Source organism: Lacerta agilis, chromosome 2, assembly GCF_009819535.1.
Source record: "Lacerta agilis isolate rLacAgi1 chromosome 2, rLacAgi1.pri, whole genome shotgun sequence".
NCBI classification, from domain to species: domain Eukaryota; kingdom Metazoa; phylum Chordata; class Lepidosauria; order Squamata; family Lacertidae; genus Lacerta; species Lacerta agilis.
The window spans coordinates 59916557-59938050 of NC_046313.1; the positions used below are offsets into that span (position 1 = coordinate 59916557).

At 44.5% G+C, this 21494-nt stretch overlaps 1 protein-coding gene across 2 annotated transcripts in view; it reads right to left on the reverse strand.

Moving 5' to 3' along the window:
• Positions 1-313: 313 nt before the first annotated feature.
• The window catches only part of ANXA6 (annexin A6), a 43295-nt gene continuing 22114 nt past the window's right edge, over positions 314-21494 (reverse strand). The window contains exons 10-26 of one of the 2 annotated variants that reach the window (XM_033140311.1): positions 19121-19216; positions 18473-18531; positions 16691-16813; positions 15607-15665; positions 14384-14462; positions 13116-13197; positions 11869-11963; positions 10663-10776; positions 9469-9559; positions 9073-9152; positions 7991-8044; positions 6510-6527; positions 4613-4706; positions 4012-4107; positions 2216-2274; positions 1460-1582; positions 314-703 (exon numbers count right to left, since the gene is read on the reverse strand). In XM_033140311.1, the coding sequence (XP_032996202.1) occupies positions 644-703; positions 1460-1582; positions 2216-2274; positions 4012-4107; positions 4613-4706; positions 6510-6527; positions 7991-8044; positions 9073-9152; positions 9469-9559; positions 10663-10776; positions 11869-11963; positions 13116-13197; positions 14384-14462; positions 15607-15665; positions 16691-16813; positions 18473-18531; positions 19121-19216 (1382 nt within the window). In that variant the 3' untranslated portion in view covers positions 314-643. The remainder of the gene's footprint in view (positions 704-1459; positions 1583-2215; positions 2275-4011; positions 4108-4612; positions 4707-6509; positions 6528-7990; positions 8045-9072; positions 9153-9468; positions 9560-10662; positions 10777-11868; positions 11964-13115; positions 13198-14383; positions 14463-15606; positions 15666-16690; positions 16814-18472; positions 18532-19120; positions 19217-21494) is intronic. The other variant, XM_033140312.1, reaches the window with a different exon arrangement.

Genomic DNA, 21494 nt, shown 5'->3' on the forward strand with positions numbered 1-21494 from the left:
GGTCAGGTCTCATCTCTGCCACAATAAGCTTTGGAGACTCAAAAGCAGAGAAGAGCCATATTGCCTTCAAGTTTCTCTGAAGTCCAGTGTAAGGAAACTAGGCCCCAAATATCATTCATTTATTTTGTGTTGTGTCAGGCAGTTGCCCAACTCAAGAGAGGGTCACCACTTGTGACTACACAGTTGTGAACTGCTACATAGGAACTATGTGAGAGCTTTTTGCACGCCCAGCATCTTACTGAGAATTAGTGTCTCTTGTTTACATGTTCTCTTCTTACAACAGAAGAGGGAAAAAGCAGACCAGAGCCTTCCGGTGGCCAGCAACGTGTAACATTTTATTTCTTTGGTTTAAAATACCTATAACAGTGCTACTTCATTGGACTTGTGTACAATACTTAAGTTTTGCACCAGTTTGGACAACTCCCCCACCCACTGGACTGAGCAATCCCCGTGGTCTTTGTTGTTTGCAGTGTTAAGCTCTTCTGCAATATCTTCCCCCCCTCCCAGCCAATGTGAATCTTCTCAGTGGATCCGAAACACCCCCTGATGCTTCTAAAAGCAACAGTGATATATCTAGGCTACACATATGTGAGTGACGCCGGCACAGACACAAGGACAAGCTTCCACAAGAATCACCTGCTGGTTACTTTTCTTCCCCACAAATGGCTAGCAAGGCTTTGCAGTAATCTCCAGAGGTGTCCTTCTGCAAAAAAGAAAGGAAGACAAAATGAAAACCAGAAGTGCCTACAAGTGATCAGCCTCACTGGCAAATTGGAGGATATAGAAACTTAAAAATAATCTTTTTAAGGCAATTCCAACATGTGTCTTTTGATGAATCTACACTGCAGCCTTTAAATGGATTTAACTATCATTACTTTGTGCCAGAGAAGCCTCAAACTACTAGGATTCTTTAGCATAAGCCATAACTATTAAGATAACATAAAATGGTATCATTTCTTAATGTGGATGTTACATTTCCTTTAGCATCTCCTTAATGTTGTTTGCTGATGAGTTACTCTTCAAAGAAACCTGAAGGGCTGCTTTTGAAGGTTACAGTTTTGCTCATTCTCTGTCTAGGAAAAAGCCCAGATAATTTTGGAAGTGTACAAGCACATTGATCAGGCACCTGCTACTCATAGCAGCTATCTGATTAGATGCTGTTGTGGTAAAGCACCTATGTTCATACGCGTCAAATTTTAGTCTATGGTTGTTCTTACAGGAAGACATATCTCTATGGAGGAAATTCTAATGGTGTGAAGCAGTCTTACTATGACTGCACATTCTTTTTGCCACCTATGCAGACAGTTTGTATATGCTTGGGTGGAACATTCACCTGGTATGAACAGGCTGCTATGAGTACAACCAGTCGAAGATGTACATGAAACAAATAAAGGTCAGCACAGCTCACTGCACACAAACAGGCACATTTGTGCTGGCAAAAGCCAGAACCTCTCATTACCTCGATCATGTGATAGAGAGATTTGTCATAGATATCCCAAAATTCCCGTCGGATGTTGAGCAGATCAATTTCACTCCTTGAGACAATAATCCTGATAAGAGTTCGGTCGTCTGTGCCAGCACCCTTGGGAGATAGAAAAACCAGTAAGAATTTGTTTTTTAAAAAGAGAGAGCAAGGGCAGGAAGTGAGGGGACTTTCCCGCACATTGCTATCAGCAAAATACTTTGAAAAGATAGCAACAAGCTCTATCAACCAGAGGTGGAGTGCTTTTGTTTACAGTGATACTTGGCAGATGGTAGAAGCTTCATGCTCCGTTCTGCTAATGCACATCAGCATTGAGAGATGAGCTGGTGCTGGGCACATACCAGTGCTGCCCCAGGTAGCGCGTTCACTCAGTTGTTGTTGCTGCCACACACACACACCCAATCTCTTTATTTGAAATGGGAGAACGATGCAAGCCTTGGGGTTGAGCACCGTGACTCTCATTGCCGCATCTGTTTCACTGACAAATTCTCCAAATTGACTCCCTTCACACAAGCAACACACTATTTGCTGAAGGGACCTCTTGATTGTTTCAGTGAATCACAAGCAGGAATTAGCCATCCCTGGCCTTTTCAAAAGCAGGCCTGTTCAGGAAACCACCCCAAGCTCCTACTTTGCAATCAGATGATTATTATCATAATAATTAAAAAGCTACTGATCTAGCCTTTCCTTCCCTGGTGAGAGCCAAAACAGCAAAGGGAGTGTAGTTTTTACCTTCATGGACTTGTACAGCTTGTCAGCAAAGAAAGCTTGCTTGTTCTTGACACTCCGCACTTGAAAGAAAGAGCAGTGCAACATGAAAATATTGAACAGGAAGCCCCATCTCAGTCAACCCCCACACCCATGTTTTTAAAGAGCTACGGTGTCTTAGGTTGCATTTTTCGTTTGTGTGCAGAAAGAAAGGAGTGGAGAGGAAAAGACAGCTCTTGTAAAGCACCCTCCCCAAACTACTGTATTGAATGTCCAAATTTGGTTGACAGGGTGGGGGAAATGGTTCACGTTTGCTATCTGGGTCAGTCACAGATGGATGTAGGTTTCTAGAGCCCAGGTTTGCAAGCAGAGGGCTATAAATATATAGTGTGGTTGCCTCATCTCCATTAAAGAAAAAAATCCCATAGATTTTTTTTAACTGCACATGATTCTGTTGTTTGCAGTAGGAGGAAAGCCATATGGATGGTTGGGTAGCCACTTCCTGCTCTGTGAGGGAATTGCAAAATTTAAGTGTGCAAGGATGTTGCAAAATGTTTTAACTATGCAGCAAGGGGCAATGCATCCAGCAGGTGTTGCTTCTCTCATGACTGTTCTCCGGGCTTCTTGTCTATCCAGCGTCCTTCTCTGGACACCACTGGAGGGGATCTCTGGGTCTGCAGTGAATTCAACAGGCCCACCGACATGCTACAAGACGACTAGAGAAGCAGCCATTGAAGAAGCCACATTTGAGCTCAGTGGTGGCAAAGCTCGCAGGGGGTGGGGGCGGCCATTTCCTGTTAGTCTTGGTGAAGGTGCATTTTAAAAAGTCTGTTCGGGACAACAAGATTGCAAGCAGGTCAGCCAGCCTGAGGGAATCAACATACTGCAACCAAGCAGAAAGTCACTGATAAAGAGAGAGAGTGCTTGAAGCCTCTAGTCTACGAATTATATGACATACTGCTGAGCCATGCCAAGGGTTATGATGTCAGTGAGATTCTATTCACTGACAGCCAAGTCTAAGCCGCAGGTGTTTGAAATCTGCAAAATCACCAAGAGCAAGTTTCTAACTCTCAAAGCTGTACCAATAAAGACTGAAAACATGTAGACCAATGTTGGGAAAGGTGCATCATGCGCCAATGTAAGATTTCAGCTGGTTAGGAGGCATCCCACCTACCACTCCTTCCCCAACAGGCCAATAGCTAAGTCCCCACCGGTTACATAACAAGTCACCTATATAGCCTCCCTTAGACATTACAGTGGTACCTCTGGTTACGTACTTAATTCGTTCCAGAGGTCCGTTCTTAACCTGAAACTGTTCTTAACCTGAAGCACCACTTTAGCTAATGGGACCTCCCGCTGCCGCTGCGCCGCCAGAGCATGATTTCTGTTCTTATCCTGAAGCAAAGTTCTTAACCTGAAGCGTTATTTCTGGGTTAGTGGAGCATGTAACCTGAAGTGTATGTAACCTGAGGTACCACTGTAATACCATTCACCGGAATAGCTGAATTCTGTGAAATACTTTATTTTTATTATTTTTATTTATTAAATTTGTATACTGCCCTATACCCACAGACCTCAGGGCAGTTCACAACATAAAATTACAATTACCACTCCACACATTTTTTGCAAGTGGAACACAACAGGAAATTTAACTAAGGCCAGCTTGCTTCATCTCAGGAATATTTTAAAAATTTGGTTGACTGTTGAGGTGGACTAGTTGCAAGAGCAAGTTCGGCAGGGCAAGGTTTGCTGAAGTCCACACTCAATGTGCAAGGAAAGCACAAGCCTCTTTTTTTAATGCCCGTGCAAGAGACACTCACCAATGGCTAAAAAGGCGTCGCGCACATCTCCAGACATCCGCTTGTTGATGGCATGTGCCACGTCATGGTTTGTCATCTTAACGAACTCCTGGAAGACTACAAGGATTGAGGGTAGAGAATAAGAAATCAGAACCCCCTACAGCTTTGGACTGACCTAAAAGCTAAGGTAGGGAACAAGCCAACTGTCCTCAGTGAGCCATGGGACTGGCAACAGCAGGGTCATAAAACTGCTATACCCTTGGTTCACTTCTACAGTGTGTTAGGCAAGGTCAAGTATGTCCAAGGGCGATTAGGTGCTGCCACAGGGAAGTATCAAATATCAAGGTGTTCTACAGAAAAGTACAGTTGGTGAAACGAACCTCCTAACCCTGAATTCCATCAGAGGAGCAGGTGTTCTTGAGCTAAAGGAGAATTTCTTTCTTTCTTTTTTGTAGCACAACAATTGCATCAGCAGCTTCTTTCCTTCAAAGTCCCTGAGGGGGTAATACTTGCCCTTTTCCAAACTACAATAACACGGCCTGAGAAAGGTCAGGTCAGTGAGTCTGCATCTAGGCACGGGCTCCACAACATTCAACAAACACACCACTCCCTCCGTATTTACCTCTCCGGAGCTGGGGGTAGCTCTGCGTACACAAGACGGTCATGAAGCGTGTCTCCAGAGATGTCGAATCATCACCAGAAACATCGGACAATTTCTGTGAAACCAAAGAAGATTGAAGGGATGGGGAAGAACAGCAAAGGATACAGGCTAGTGAAATATTTTCCTTTCGATTACTCAGAGCCTATATACTAGTGCATTCCTGTAAGATGGTAGCTATGTATTCCTGCATTAATATGGCAGCAAAGATTGTGAAAGCAGCTCAGCAAAAGCTTCCGTGACTATTATGAGAAGTCTGGCAACAAGTGGAAGTCTGCCCAAGTAGGATTCTCTCTCCATGTGTACTAAACATATTGCCATTTGAGATGATCCAGTGAGAGATCACCACCAGGCTCCAAAAGGTCCCATGTGACTATAACTGAGAGACACTCCCTAATCATTAGGGTCTAATGCAGTGGTGTGTAACTTCTGGTTCTGACAGGCCTCTCCATTTGGCCTGCAAGGTTCTTTTGTTTAAGCCACATATTGGCCCTACACAGGAAGGCATATAGAAGATCAAGTATGGGGCAGGTAAAAAGATGCAGGTGGGCTAAAAGGGGGACTGTAGTTGATCGGGATACCTGAAAAGTCCCATGCAGGGCACTTTGCAAGCTTTGACAATCCACTTATTGTTGGGGGTTTGCAAAGCAATGTGCCTTTGCCCACATGATGTCAGGTGACTGACTTGTCAAACATGGCCTGTGGTGGTGGGGGGGGAGATGTGGCAAGCCAGCCAGATCCAGTTCCCCACTCCTGGCCTAATGGGTCTATAACAGAAGACACCCCTCACCCTCAAGTAGCTTACGAACACCTCAAGGCTATATGTAACTCTTCCTACCCCTAAACGGACAACTCAGCTGGTTTTTAATTTTTTTGCCACAACAGGTAAAAAAGGAGGTCACATTTTGCATCGTCACCTGTGGGACATTAACACACAGAAATAGCAACCATTTCTTCCCAAACACCAAAAAAGGTTGCGTGAAACTGCCCTTTGACAATAAATACATGCAACGACAATTCATCTTCCCATGTGCTTCATATGTAGTGAGAAATGTACAGCACACCTAATGGCACTCTTATGTTTTGGATCACTTAGCAGGTCACTAACAATTCCCCCAATTGCTTTTAATTGTCCTCCCTGTGCAGTTAATTGGTCTTTATGCAAACTTTTGACATTCTCTGCTCCTCTCCCAGTACTTTAAGCAGCATTCCCCCCTCCCTTGCCTTCCCAGTTTTGCAGGAGAGAAGTGAGGCCTAAACAAGCCAACAGTAGATTTTTATAATTTATCCTTTCCCACTACTGTAAGGGGATGTTTTCAGGTTATCATTGGTTGGGAGAGCCAGATGAATACAGGCAGTAGGGCAGGCCCAACAGCCAGTGAGATATGGGCTAAGATGGGTTTGGCACACCTCTGAGTGGCCATGTGCCCAACTCTAAGCAGAAGACATTCCTCCCTTTGAAGGGCTGTCAAAGGACAGTTTGCTGTTTTAAGAGCTGTCCAATGCAAGCCTAGTTTAAAAGGTAAAGAGCCCCAAAAAGGAAAGCAGGAGGAGCCTTGAAGCTGCCCATTAGCCGTTAGCAGCTGGACAGCAATGGGTGTCTGCACATAACTCACCTGGCCACAGTCTTCCCACTATGGCAAGATGTATTGCACTTCTATTTAAAACTTCAGCGATTTTGCATCTATATGTACATATAAATTACCAAATGCACATTTTGTGCGAAGTCACGTCCTCATTTTTGACAGTGCACAAGTGGTCACTCTAAAAAACCTCCCTGTGGTTTGGAAGGCACTGCTGTGTGAGTCCACCCCTTGAGTCCTGAATAAAGTGTCAAACAACAAAAATGGCAGGCACTCACCAGGGTTTCAGCAACAACCTGACAACAGAGAGAAAGAGGGAGAGAGAGAGGAAGGCAACAGGGTCAGAGATAGGCCTGTGCAGCACTTTCTTAGGATTTCATAGATTAAAAACAGGGTCATTCTAATCTCTCAAGCCAAGATCTGCAGGCTCCCAAAAAGTCGCAGCAGATTCATTTCTCAGACCATGTGCAGCCCTTCAGATATTTTTTTATGTGTCCAATTAAATGCCTAAACGAAAAATATATCCCTTTGTTCAGAAAAAGTGTATCTGTCAATGCTCAGATATGGAAGATGGCCAAAAAGAGAATGGAAAAGGAAAGGGAAACATATCTGCAAAGGAGCTTCCTTTGGCCTGGGGTAAAGAATGTTCTAATCACATGCATGCACACATACGCCGAGTTTCGCAAGACTTCAAGAACACAAGGTCTGTGCCCCAAGGAGCTTCCAGAAAGAGGAGACAAGCCAAAGACGGACCAAGAATTGTGGGGAAAGAGAACATTCTGCACTGGAGCAGAAATTAAAAATCTAAGGCAAAATCGACATGGAAGATGAGAGGGGCTTGATTCTGTATATGGCAGGAAATAATAATAGTTCTGGTTGATTGGGGTGAGGTGGAGGGGAAGGAAAGTGACATGCCAAAATAATTGTGCTTGCAGTTTCAGTCTGCCGATGTGACATCTATGCTAGAATTAGATGCTGTGAAGGGAGAGGTGGGTTGTATTGTGTGGTCTCGCTAACAAGTACAATTTAGGTGTATTCTGAACGTCCCATTATGCATCCTCACCCTGCTCGGCACTAATTGACACACGTTTAGTTTTGCCATGACCTGCCTAAAATACAGCATTTTAGCCACCAGCCTCTGTATCTCTCTCTTTCTCCTGCCTAAGTAGACTCAGCAGCAACAAAGCACAGTCGGTTTAAAAACATGCACAAGCATGCAGAAGTATCAGCACTCCCCCACATGGTAACAATGCTAACTGCATCGTTCCACATAAATCAGAACGTAGCTGGGGGCACATAAACAAACTATGTGCATATAAAATGGATTACCTAATCACTTTCCATTTTTAATACAGCTGTCCTTATTATGGATTACAAAACTACAGCCATGGTGTGCAACAAAACATATAAACTCCCAAACTAGAAACCACCTCTTTATATTAATTGAAAATCTCTGGATGGTACAACTCTTTATTCTAGGACTTGCAACACTGTCATTAATATGATGGCATTTAAAAACACCAGAAAACTATTTTGGGGCGGGGAGTCTCTGGTATCTTATTTCCAATGTATCTGGAGTCACAGAAACATGATTTAGCATGGAGTGCAGGAGATCAGTTTACGCAGAGGCAAAGATCAGGGAGTATCATTTCAGCATTTTCAATTCCCAGCCTTGTGGGGGAAAGGTAGAAATAAATAACTGCCCTTGCACGTGTGGTTTTATTTCAAGAATATATATTTTAAAGTGTGCATTTCTCACCTGGGCATCCGCCTGAGCTTTAGCAAGGTCCTCTCCTCCTTCATCACGGGCCCCCTGTGTCCAAACATTGAAAGTAGTGAATAAAGGTGCAAAAAACGTCTGTAAAAAATGACTAGAAGCAAGTCTGACACCAGCAGGCAATATCCTCAGGCAACTGGGGATCCTGAGGATGCTCTGACCGGATGCTGTAACAATTGGGCCAGAATGCACAGAATGTTATGTTGCTCCATGCCTTATGGACAACCACAATGGCATCTAGCTGATGCTGACAGAGCTATCACCGCTGCCACCATCCATCTCTAGTATGCCCCATCCACCGACCACTCTTGTCCTGTGGAAATAACTAATGGCAGGAGGAAGATGGGTGCTGCCTACCATTCAACACGTGGGGGTCTCACAGCTGAGGAGTGGACACTGGCATGCTGCTTTAATTCTAGACACAAGGTGACCACAACATCGTGGCTAGCGCTTTGCAAAATGTGATGCATATTGCGGTGGGGCAGCAAAAAATAACCTAGCTTTACAAAAAGGAGGAGGTGGTGCAGAGACAGGCAGAACAACGTAAACCAGCCTTTGGTTTCCAAGTAGGTTGCCAGGTTTTTCATTCAGCTGTGACTTTTAACGCATGCAGAACAGGCAGAAATCATCACAGGCTCCCCTATCATAGTGTTGGAAGGGGCTCCCATTGCCATCTGGTCAAACCCCCACCACCACCACCACTAATAAAGCATCCCTGACAGGTGGCAATTCAGCTTCTGTTCAAAAATACTCAAAAAGGAGAGTTCGCCACCTTTCAAGGCAGCTGGAGCAGCTCATAGTCAGAACTGCTCTTCCAGACCACCACCACCACCTTGCAATTTGAACCCAATGGTTCCAGATCGTGTCCTCTGTAGTAACAGAAAACCAATTCACTCCATCAAAGAAGCAACTACCTGGCTGTCATATCGCCCCTTAATCATCTCTTCTCCAGGCTAAGCACAGCCAACTCCTTCAACCACCTCTATCCACCTTTGGGTCAGGAAACAGTTCAGTGGTTTCTACTTGTCCTGCTATTTGGGAGGCATGCAGGAGAGAGTCCTTACCAGAGCCAGAGAGATGAGGATCCTTTTGAAATGCCCCGAAGTGTCAGAACTCAGTGCATCTTCCAAAGACTTACTGTAGGCTGAAAAAAGAGCGGGGGGAAGACATCACGATGGGGGTATTAGAAACATAGCGCAGAGGACTGATCCTCATCCTACTTCCCACCTGAAGATTGATTTTGTGCATTTTGTCTTTCCTAATTGTGATCATTGCATACTCACATATTGGCATATGGATGCACAATGGCCTTATTTTCACGGGAAACATGGGGGCAACTCTCTCTCTCTCTCTCTCTCTCTCTCTCACACACACACACACACACACATACACAGACAGAATGTGTGTTTATAAGTCCACCAATTCCTTAAAGAGGGGTCCTGCGCTTTAGAGAACTTTACCATCTTTATATGCTGCGTTAATTGCTTGGATCTCCTGGTTGTTCCGAGTGGCCAAAATTTCAATGAGAACACTTTCATCAGTTCCAGCCCCCTAAAAGGATTATAAGGACACATGACGGTTGTTAGAATATATTTCAGAGTATCTACAAGCAGAGCACCTATTTTATTTTATTTTAGGGGGGGAGCACTGTCTGCAAGTGGCTACATTTCTGGATGCGAGGCATCTCACAGCTAGGGAATACCAGCCCTTGAGCTCACAGGGACCTCCAGAAACCCCCTGCAACTCCTCAATAAAAGGAGGGTGGTTCACGGATTAGTCAGCTAGAACTGGAATCAGGAACAGAGGGTTATGCTAGGCCAGATGAAATATCCCTAACATTCTCACAAGGGCTGAAGAATCTCATTGAGGGGAAAGCCGAGTGGGGGGTTCCCTACCTCCCCTTTCTCCTTTGAGAGATCTGAATCCTGGAACTATCTGAATCCTGGAACTATCTTTTGGGGGTGGGGGTAGATTCCATACTGTTTGATAAGGTTGAGTACAAAAAAGGAATTCCCAGTTTTAGTTCCTAAAGGTGGCATGGGGAATTGGGGAATCTTACTACAAACCAGGGCTATGTAACTCTGAGCCTCTATGATTTGTAGCCCCCAGGGCAACAAGTGGACTTCCAGTTTCCTCCTGTCAAACAAGCCTGCTTGTTCTGGATCTATATAGAAACACTTGGGAGAGTTTCAGCTTGTCCTGTTCCTTACGCATCATTATGTCCTTTGAGTACCAAAGCAATGGGAAAGTTTCCTTTTCATCTCACTGATGCTTAAAAAGTACAGTGGTACCTCTGGTTACGTACTTAATTCGTTCCGGAGGTCCGTTCTTAACCTGAAACTGTTCTTAACCTGAAGCACCACTTTAGCTAATGGGACCTCCCGCTGCTGCTGCGCTGCCAGAGCACGATTTCTGTTCTTATCCTGAAGCAAAGTTCTTAACCTGAAGTGTTATTTCTGGGTTAGCGGAGTATGTAACCTGAAGCGTATGTAACCCGAGGTACCACTGTATCAGTTAGGCGAGCTTCCATTCACAGAACCTAATTTAGAAAGAGGGGGGCCTTCCATGCACCCAGGGCCTGCTGTTATATAACGTTAAGCAATAAAGTCACATTTGGGTGGGTGGGTGGGTGTATGTGTTCAAAGCTACAATACCTCCATAGCTTTCTTCAGTTGCTTAGCATCATACTGCGCTGGTGTCATCATCAGTCCCAGGATAACCTTCGCCAAGGGCCCCGATACTTCAGATTTCAGGTCAGCTATCAGGTCCTATCATGGGAAACACAGATCTGAAACCCTGAAGGACTGCTGCCCATCAGGCAGGCAATACTGAGCTAAATGGATCAGTAGTTTTGATTTAACATTCACCCATGACAATGGGAAAGGAGAATGGGTTTAACCACTCTCCCCCTGCACTGTTTTCCCAAGCTAATAGTCTAACTTGTCCTACGTAGACAGATAATTCTATGTTTTGCTCTACACAGGGCAAAGATAAGGTTCAGAGGGATTTTCACTGGGAAAACAGCAAAGGCTGGAAAGGATAAAAAACCCTCCACCCTCTCCAAGTACTTTGGCCTTGATCCACAGCCCCATAAACACACACACAGTTATTCTATCCATTGCTTTTTCTTTTTTAAACAAGCAAGCAGTTCCTAGATTTTCTACCATCTTGTCCAGTTACAAGTAATTAAAACAGTCAGCTGCTTGGGGTGGGGCTTTTGACTTAAAAGTGAAATATAAGCAAGCAGCGGAAAGATGGTGGGTGATATTGAACTAAGTTTTGGTCAGAGCAGACCTGCTGAAATTAACATGACCGTGTTAGGTCCATTAATTCCAATGAGTTTACTCTGCGAAAAACTTAGCTAAATACCACTCAATCCATTTTTGTGATGTGCTTTAATTTGCTGGAATCCTATGGGAAGAAGGGTGGTTCAGAAATAAAATAATGGGCGAGATTCACCTAACGAATCCTATTAATGGAAAGCTTCTGAAAGGACTTCTGCTTGTGCAATGGGCTTTCCTTCCTCTCTTTGCCCCATATGCCCCCCTCAATTGGTTCTTGGGGGGGGGGTTAGAAGAACCCCTAGAACAGCACAAGGGTGAAGAGAGGGGAATCATTTTATCTGGCAAGCCAATATGCATGTGCAGATGCAATGATTAGAAGAGTTGAATTTCTTCCATAGATTATAATAATAATGCTAAATTCCTGCTTTTAAAAAGGGATTTATTTATTTTTTTAAGGACACATCTATGGGCATTGGAGGAAACAGCAGCAGATGAAAGGAAAGTACAAATAAATGGTGGTGGTGGAAAGACATACTGGGAAGAACAATAGAAAAATAGAGATAATGCTCTAATTACCCGGCCATAATGAGACTTGTATGCTTGTATGATTTCTTGCCTCTGAGTGTTACTCCGCTGTGTGACAACCTCAATGATAGCACCTTCATCAGTGCCTGAAACCCAATGTAAATAAACTATGACTGATCCGGTTTTTGACAACTCAAAAAGTTCAGAAAAAGTATTTATACTTTACTCCTACATTTTATCCTGGGGAACAAACAACTGACACAGTCCCACTGATACCAATCAAGGGTAGGGAAACTGTTCAAATGAGCATACACCAAGTTGAGACTTTGCTATTCATTCATTGGCAAGAGCAAAAGTCATTTCGGGGGGGGGGGGCAGGCCAATATTTTCCAGCTTTCTACAAATATGTGAATCTACTTGTGCCATTCCCTCTGCCATTTTGCAAATCGTAAAAATTTGCATGCCCCAATGACCCTGTACAACAAACCAAAGGAACTATAGGCAGTAAACTTGGGTCTCTCTCTGTTTAGGCTGAACCAAGATACACAAGAAGAAGAGGAAGAAGAGTTTGGATTTGATATCCTGCTTTATCACTACCCTAAGGAGTCTCAAAGTGGCTAACAATCTCCTTTCCCTTCCTCCCCCACAACAAACACTCTGTGAGGTGAGTGGGGCTGAGAGACTTCAGAGAAGTGTGACTAGCCCAAGGTCACCCAGCAGCTGCATGTGGAGGAGCGGGGACGCGAACCCGGTTCACCAGATTACAAGTCCACCACTCTTAATCACTATACCACACTGGCTCTCACAAGAGCACAGAGATTTCTTCTTAACAGCCTCCACACTACATCCTGTGACCTGGCTCCTAGATACCATGTGGAGGATGCTTAAAGTAATGAGCAAACAGAGCAATGAGGAAAAGGAGGTAAGAAGTCTCCTCCCCAGTCTTGAAAGGAGTTGCTCTGGAGACATATCTTGTAGAACAGCCTTTCCCAACTTGGTGCCTTTCAGAGGTTTCGGACTATAATGCCCATCATCCCTCTTGACAATGTTGGCTTGGACTGATGGGAGTTGTAGTCCAACAACATCTGGAGGGTACTTTGTTGGAAAAGTTTGGTGTAGGATAATGCACTTAAAAAGTGTTTCAGGTAGGATAGATTTCAGTGAAGAAAATTGGACTTTTAAGACCCTCTGAATTTTCCCCCATCCTGCAAGCCTATATATTTTGCACAGGATACAGGAGACTGACTATTTTCCCACACTGCATGAATGGCATAACTCCTTTGCAAAGCCTTACATACCAAGACCTTTCATGGCTTTCCTTAGTACTTTTGCATCACCATCAGCATTGAAATTTGCAGCTGGATAAATGGTACCTTTCAGCTACAGAAAAACAGAAACAGAAGTTTTGATTAAAACCATGCCTACTGAAGGGAAAGGGAGAGAAAAGGGGAAACCAGCAGAAAGTTAAGGGCAAAGCAGCTATCAGGGATAGAGCAAGCTGGGAAGTTAACATTCCTCTTGCTTATTAAAAGAAAAATAGCCAAGCCAGGGGGAAAGTCTCCAAGTAATGGCAAAAAATAATATCCTAAAAAGTGCTATTGCTTTCCAGAGAAAGAAAGTGTGAATAATAAAAAAGAAATCAGAGAGCATCTAGACACTTTTTATCCCCATGCACCTTCCAAAGTTGGGGGGTGGGGGTGGGAGAGGATGTCCTCATTCAGGTCCCCATTTCCTAGTAGGACAGCCTGGTGGCTTTTCTATGAACTGAGAACATGGTTCCCTCTTTCACATGCAGGGGAAGTAAGGTCAGTTCATACAGTCTGTTCCAGTTATGGCAATTGCCACAGGTTATCACTACCTCTTGAGTTGCTTCCTGGCATTAAGCAACTGTATACCATGATGGGAAAATAATCTGCGATGGCTACAGGGTTAGTTAATAAAGTGATATCTGGAACTATCACATGAAACATGTGGTGTGCAAATTCACCCTTTGAAAGAGATTAGTAGGTAACTCAGTATCTTGAATACTCCATAAAAAAGCAGAGTCTACTTATAGCAAGATGTTGTTAAGAGGCAAAGTGGATTGATTCCTTCACGTTCAGCTCCATTAGTTTAAGGTAATTGCAAGGATGCATAAGGGATGTTTCTACTACCTTCTAGCATTGTACTTGCATTCCTGAGACTGCACTGATGCAGGGTCAGGGTAATTCACTGCAGTGGGCACTTAAGACAATGCAACCTCATCAGGCTACCCCCCTTCCCTTTAATCATATCAGTATATTAGTAGAGAGCTATTTCATGCTAGTGTGTATTGGGAAGCAACCAGAATCTCAAGGGAGTCAATTCATAGACATTCACAAGACCAGGAGTAAGGAGGAAAGTTGCCATGAAGCCGTATCTGTTAAAATGCATGTTTTAAGGAGGTGTTTGGTTACAGTGGCAGCGCACTGAACAGGAAGGTTAACCAAGAGGCCTAGCAGAAAGGGGTCAGCAGCACGCAGAGTAAAGCAGCTGTGGTTTCAAGCCAGCAAAGGGCAGGCAGAAGAGGGGAGGAGCAGGTTCTGACCTCTATTTTGGCCCTTGCACTAAGCTCCCACATCTGATACGCCACCTGTGCAGCTTCAGGGAAGAACTCACCTGCAGCACTGAAAAGGGAGGGGATAGGACACAAGGTCTATGAACTTCATGGAGACACATGAACATACTATGTAGGCCTTGAATTAGTCAGCTGGTGCCATTCTCACCCACTCACCCCACTGGGACAGAAGAAAAGGCGTGGTTACACTTCTTTGCATTTTAAATGGAATGCCCTGGCAATACCCAATTGCGTCCATTGCCATATCCCTACACAGGATGGTACCAGTTTTATTGTGGTGCTGGGCCACTAGTGTGGGAACATCAGAAGAACCTTTGGACAGTAAGAGCTGTTTGACAGTGGCACAGACTCCCAAGAGAGGTGGTGGACTCTCCTTCCTCGAAGGCTTTTAGGCAGAGGTTGGATGGCCATCTGTCTTATGGGATTTAGTTGAGATTCCTGCATTGCAGGGGGTTGGACTAGATAACCCCCAGGGTCCCTTCCAACTCTACAATTCCATGATTCTATAGATGGAGGAGGGGCACATTTAACAATGACCATCAGTACACTTTGACCAGGAAGAAAAGGAAAGAATGATCCCCAGGGATGCTGAAGTTGCCCATCCCAGACACAGACTCTTATAGGCTTACCAAAACTAGACTTGAAAACCCTTGGGAGCCCTGCTGTATGACAAACTTAGTGTAGGATGAAAAGGTTCTTTCCTATCCCAGTTTGAAAATATGCCTTTCAACATTGTCAGAAGGTCACTGTCAAATAAATATATACACCTTCTCTCCCTAAGTTTTTTCTTAAAGAGCTTTACTTGCATTCAAAGGAATCCGCATGGTGCACTGACAGCAGTCTGGTTTTTAAAATGCTTCCAGCAACTAAAGGCCACTAAAAAAGGCATGCCCCCCATCCCGAAATTAAAGAGGAAATTATTCTAGTGTCCACACATTTTTTAACTAATAAATGAGTAGTATTTTCAAAAACAGAACCTTAGCATCTTTGCCAATGGAAAATTTCCCACTGTCTTTGCAGGTCTGTGGTAAACCTAAAGTTTAGCAGCATGACAAACTAGGGTGGATTTCCAAGACTATGATTTTAACTCATCAGGGGCTGGTACCCGACTCAGACAGTAAAACAGCTACTGACTAGCCTTGATAAGAGAAATAAAAGTAACAGAGCAATGTTTAACTAGTAGTAGAGCTTACTCATCATCTCCCCCACACAGCTTCAGAAGCGCTTTTTTGTATTCACCAGATGTGTCACTCTGCAAAGGCAATAAAAGATGGCAGGTTTGAAATGCACATACACACAAGCACTCAAAGCATCAACTGTTATGGACAAGCCACCCACAAGACAAAAACTCCCAAGTTAAGGTGGCCTAAAGGATTTGGTAATTCTCCCATACCCACAGCAGAGAGCACGAGATTCAAAACTGCAGCTTAAAACAGAGGGTTATGGGAACTCTTTGTTCTGCCCCCAGAAGCAAATACGTCACAACACGCAGACCAAAGGCCTACTAGATGGCTGTGGGAAGCCTGGAAACAGGACCCAAGTTTTCTTCCATTTCAGGGTTTCTTGAACTAGAATTTTGTTTAGAAAATGAAACAAAAACCCCAAATCCTTTAGTCACACGAGGTGGATTCTTATAGAAAAGGGCAAATGAATGCCAAAAACACCAAATAAGTTTCTCAGAAAGTAAAGCTTAGCTCAAGCAGCTCTCTAAGGTATGGGTGGGCAGGAGGCAGTACTTCATTGCTGAGTGATTTGCAGTAGATTGGCAAGTGTTTCTCACTCCCAAAATTTGTTAACAACCCCCACCCTTTTTTAAGGGCTACTTGGGGAAAAACTAGGAATGAACTTTTGTGTGAATGATTGCAAGGTCAACCCTAGTACAGAAAACAAAATCCTGGCTTGATCATGTACTTACATTGAGGCACCCTGTTCCTGAATTTTATTTTATTTATTATTACATTTATATCCCACCTTTTCTCCAGGGAGTTCCTGCCCTTTTCTCAGAGTTTCCATTCCACCCTCCCTTCTAAGCCACTATTTCTACACCTGACTCCACTGGTGGGTCTCAAGATTCCAGCGAAAAAAACAAAGCAGATCCCACAATTCTGAAGTCTGTCCCTACATGCTCTAAGGCTATCCAAGCCTTTCTCCGGCGATGATCTTTCCCAAGCATAATGCGAGGTATGAGAGATGGAGCGGGGCAGTTCCATTATGGAGCAGAAGGAAGAATCCCCCCCTCATTTCTCCATTGTAGACCATCTGCAAATCAGCATTTACCTCAATCATGTGATGCAGTGACTTCTCGTATTTAGTCCGGAATATCTCCCGGATGTCCAACATATCAATCTCACTGCGTGACACCATGATCCGAATCAACGTGTTGTCCCTCGTTCCTAAGCCCTGAAATAGATCAACAAGGGTCACACAAAATATCCCGAAGTGGGGGTGGGTGGAAATCAGGGTTTGCTTAAAAACATTAATGAACACAAGTACTGTTTCACTGCCTTTTGTTTATATGCCTGATGTACATTACCCTGGGCTCTTTTTTGAGGAATGTGATCAAATGAATGAATGAACCTGCTTTGAACAAAGCCCAAATGCAGAGGCCTAAGCACTTTGAAGGTACTTGGACTCAGGGGCGTACGAAGTGGGGGGCAGAGGGGGTGGGCCTCCCCGGGCGCCACTCGGGGGTGGGTGGGTGGGTGACAAGATGGCCTCTTCCTCCCCCCCAGGTGTAGAGCAGCTGAGGGCGTGCACAGTCAATATGGGCAGCTCTCACATGCCATCCATATGGGCTGCCACACATGCACACTGTGTACAGGATGCTGCCCGTACGGATGCCCATACAGATGGTGCGTGTGAGCGGCACCCCATACGGACGCCGTGCAAGTGGCATCCCATACGCAGTCCGTACAGACGTCGCACATGCGCCACCGGGCAGTTCACCCTGTCCCTTGGTGTCCCACCCCGGGTGCCGGAGAGGGTTCCTCTGCCACTGCTTGGACCTCTTTTGAGGTAAGCTACATCTTCCCTGAAGTGAAGCTATCCTGCAGTTCTGGACCCTTTGGACTTTGATGGCTGCCCTTTGATAGGCTGAGAACAATCACTGGTAATGCAGGTGGGTATCAGAACAGCTGTTGCTCCAATGGTCCATGGTGGGGAGTGAGCTTTCTCTCTCCCAGCCGTTTTGCAGGAAGTGGGTTGATTCTACCCCTTATGCCTCTATAAGGGTTTTACACAGAGTGCTAAGAAAGCATGAATCACCAAAAAGTGCTCCCCACTATCAAAGACACTGGTGCTGAAAGGCTAATTCTAGAAATGCTGTTATGTTTGTACTGAAAGCTCTCGGAAATCGATATTCCTCAAATATCATTAGAATAGAGGGGAAATTGGGGGCGGGACGCGGGGCGGGACTACTATCAATGGACAGTTATCTCCAGAGGCTAGTGGCAAGATAGATAGGTGGGAATTTAAGCCAGGACCAAAGTGGCAGAGAAAGGACTAAACCCCTGCCCTCCAGAGCCTCAATACTGACAAGCTGCTTTTAGAACAAAAACAACAGGACCAGTTAAATGCAGTAATTTATTTAACAGAACATCTATAACATGTACAGTGCAACATGTACAGGTGAAACTCGAAAAATTAGAATATCATGGAAAAGTCCATTTATGTAAGCAATTGTTTTCATTAGCTACTGGAGTTTAATATATGAGATAGACTCATGACATGCAAAGCAAGATATGTCAAGCCTTTGTTTGTTATAATTGTGATAATTATGGCATGCAGCTGATGAAAACCCCAAAGTTGAAATTGTTAATTTGGGGTTCTCATCAGCTGTACACCATAATCATCACAATTATAACAAATAAAGGCTTGAAGTATCTCACTTTGCATGTCATGAGTCTATCGCATGTATTACTTTCACCTTTTAAGTTGAATTACTGAAAGAAATTAACCTTTCCACAATATTCTAATTTTTTGAGTTTCACCTGTAGATGATCACAAAGCATTCAAGAGGGGGATAAATCCACTGTCCAAGGCACCTGGAATACCTCTCACCTTCATGGCTTTGAAGAGCCTGTCTGCAAAATACTCTGCTGTACTCCGGATATTCTTCACTGTGGAAAGAAGAATCAGGAGAGGGTGTTAACTAGAGGCTTATGTTCCCTGCCTGCTGGTTAGCAAAATGTGATCGCTTCCATAGCCCTTCAAAACCTGAGCCGAGACACAAAAGTGAAAATGCTTTGGAATATTCAGAGAACACAAATGAGACTTGTAAGAAAATTATGCTGTGCATATTGCTCCTGTTCCGGGTTCCAGCGAGTCAGCCAGACCCTCCTACTGGAAACTCCGTTCCATCCCTATCTCTAGTTCTCTGTTCTGTTCCCCCAACACTCTTTGCAATTCCACGATGACAAGATCAGTTCTGCCTCTCATCCTTCCCGCACACCTTATGATACTGAAAAGTCCCATCCCTTAAATCAAGTCATGTGCCTAATCCAGAGCTGGAGTTCAGAGCTAAAGAAAATTTAGGTGTCTCCCTCTTGTTAAAGCACAACCAAAATCAACTGGGTTAGCAAAGATCTTGACATCTTTAATTTTGAATTGACCCACAGGTTTAGGGCTGAAAGGGTCTGACCTTCGGAGTCTGCTACACCACTTCAAGTCTGTTATACCACTTCAAAATACAAAATCTGACCCACTTACCTACAGCTAGCATCAGTTTTTCAAAGTCTCCAGACAGCTCTCCCCGGATGCTTACTTCAATGGGCTTGCCAGCGATCGTCAGATACTCATCAAAGACTGAAAAGAAAGCATAGAAGAAGGATAGTCTCACACACGCCAGCCTCTGGTTCACTGCTGTGCGCAAAGAAGGCTGCACTCTAGGTCAATCGACAGTCAATGCCACTGAACTGAACATTCCAATGACAACAGTTTTCAGATTTAACTTTGGATTTGTTTGAATGTGGCATCAAAACCACAATGGCTGCATTTGTAGAAAATAATAATCCAAGAACCTTGGCTTCCCACAGACATCTGGTTGGCCACTGCGAGAACAGATAGCTGGACTGATCCAGCAGGGCTTGCCTTGGGGTGGCTTACTAAATCATACTGTGCTGGTGCATGCAGCCTAGTTGCTCCCTCGCCCACCCCATTTGTGTAAGCAGGAAAACAAGTCAGGAAGAGGACAGGCTTAGCATGATGTCAGAATTTAAGATTATGGTTTGTAGTTAGCTTAAAGTTGCATCTGAAGCGGGAGCTGTGGTTTGTTGTCCTTTAACATGTTTCCCCCGCCAAGAAGCCATGATCAACAACCAGCCTTAAAACGAGGTTTGTTGTTTGTTTACAAATCCTGGTTTGTTAGGCAGAAACAAGTCACAAATTTAGGTTCAGATGTAACTCTTAAGCTCTTTTCCTGATATGTTTACCCACTTGCATGAAGAGGGGATTGACTGAGCTGCATGCAGCTTGAGCTCATTATGGTTCATTATGTCAAGGTTCCTATCTCATTGTTACCTGCGAAGATGGTCACTTAGGGGTCGCACTATTGAGTTTTCTGCTCAGCACTGAACTTCTCCCCTAATCAAATAATTCATCCAACAGAAAAAAAAGTGTTCTTAGGAGCCAAGGTAGCATTATAACCAAATGGCAAAGAACAACTCAGGCAGAACACCTATAAGGCCCTGTCAGTTATATAATTTAGCCACTAGAGGGCAAGTTTAAGGACTCCTTCTGTATATACCGGTAGTAACTAAGGGCTCATCCAGACTTGCCCTTGCTCCACCGCTCCCCCACATGGGGAAATCCACTCTTTAGCTCTCAATCAAAGCAAATGTCAATCGGGTTTTCTCTGGATTAATGTCTGTGTCAGTTTATCACTAAATAATGGGTTTTCCCAGGGAAAGGGGAGGAGCAAGGGCAAAACTGCTCAGACTCATGCCTAGAAAGTGAGACAAGCGGAAAATCACTCGGGCCTGGGCACGGGACAAGCAGAAGTGTGGGTGGGTCTTAACGGGTATGCACTCTGCGAAGACATGTGATGTTTGGCTAAAAAGAGGTGTAAGATGTGGTTTGTAACCTAATACAGTGGTACCTCGGTTTAAGAACAGCCCGGTTCAAGAATGATTCGGTTTACAAACTCCGCAAAACCGGAAATAGTGTCCTGGTTTGAGAACTTTACTTCGGTCTAAGAACGGAATCTGAATGGTGGAAGGGCACCAGCAGTGGGAGGCCTCATTAGGGAAAGCGCGCCTCGGTTTAATAATGGTTTTGGTTTAAGAACGGACTTTCGGAATGGATTAAGTTCATTAATAGTAATAATAGTGTCAGGGGGCTGCCCACCTCAACTGCTGAATAATCCATCTTCCTCCAGTGAGGAAGGCAGTGATCCCTCTAGTGGGGAGGGAGAGATGGGACTGGGAAGTAGGAGTCAGTGCTCTGACAGGGGAAGAGAGCCCTCGCACTAAGCAGAGGCTGGAGGGGAGGCGCCTCTTCCGTCTCCCCACTTGCGCTGGGGGGAAGGATGCAGAGGGGGTAGGCGGGGGTTCCGCATCCCGCGGCTTTTATGCTGGGCAAAGAATGGGAAGGGGTCATTCCCGGACTCTGACGAAGGATGAGCTGGACGTCTTTTCTATAGCTGCACTGTACATATTTGCACAATAAAGAAACTTAGTTCCAGAAACCTCGAAGTCAGCCTGGTTACTCATGAGCAGCCACTGAAAACCTTACAGCTAGTAATAAATAAATAAATAAATAAATAAATAAATAAATAAATAAATAAATGATTTGTACCCCGGCCACTCTGGGCGGCTTCCAACAACGATTAAAAATACATTAAAATGTCACACATTAAAAACTTCCCTAAACAGGGCTGCCTTCAGATGTCTTCTAAATGTAAGGTAGTTGTTTATCTCTTTGAGATCTGATGGGAGGGCATTCCACAGGGTGGGCGCCACTACTGAGAAGGCCCTCTGCCTGATTCCCTGTAGCTTTGCTTCTCGCAGTGAGGGAACTGCCAGAAGGCCCTTGGCGCTGGACCTCAGTGTTCGGGTAAACTGAGGTACCACTGTATTTGAATGTA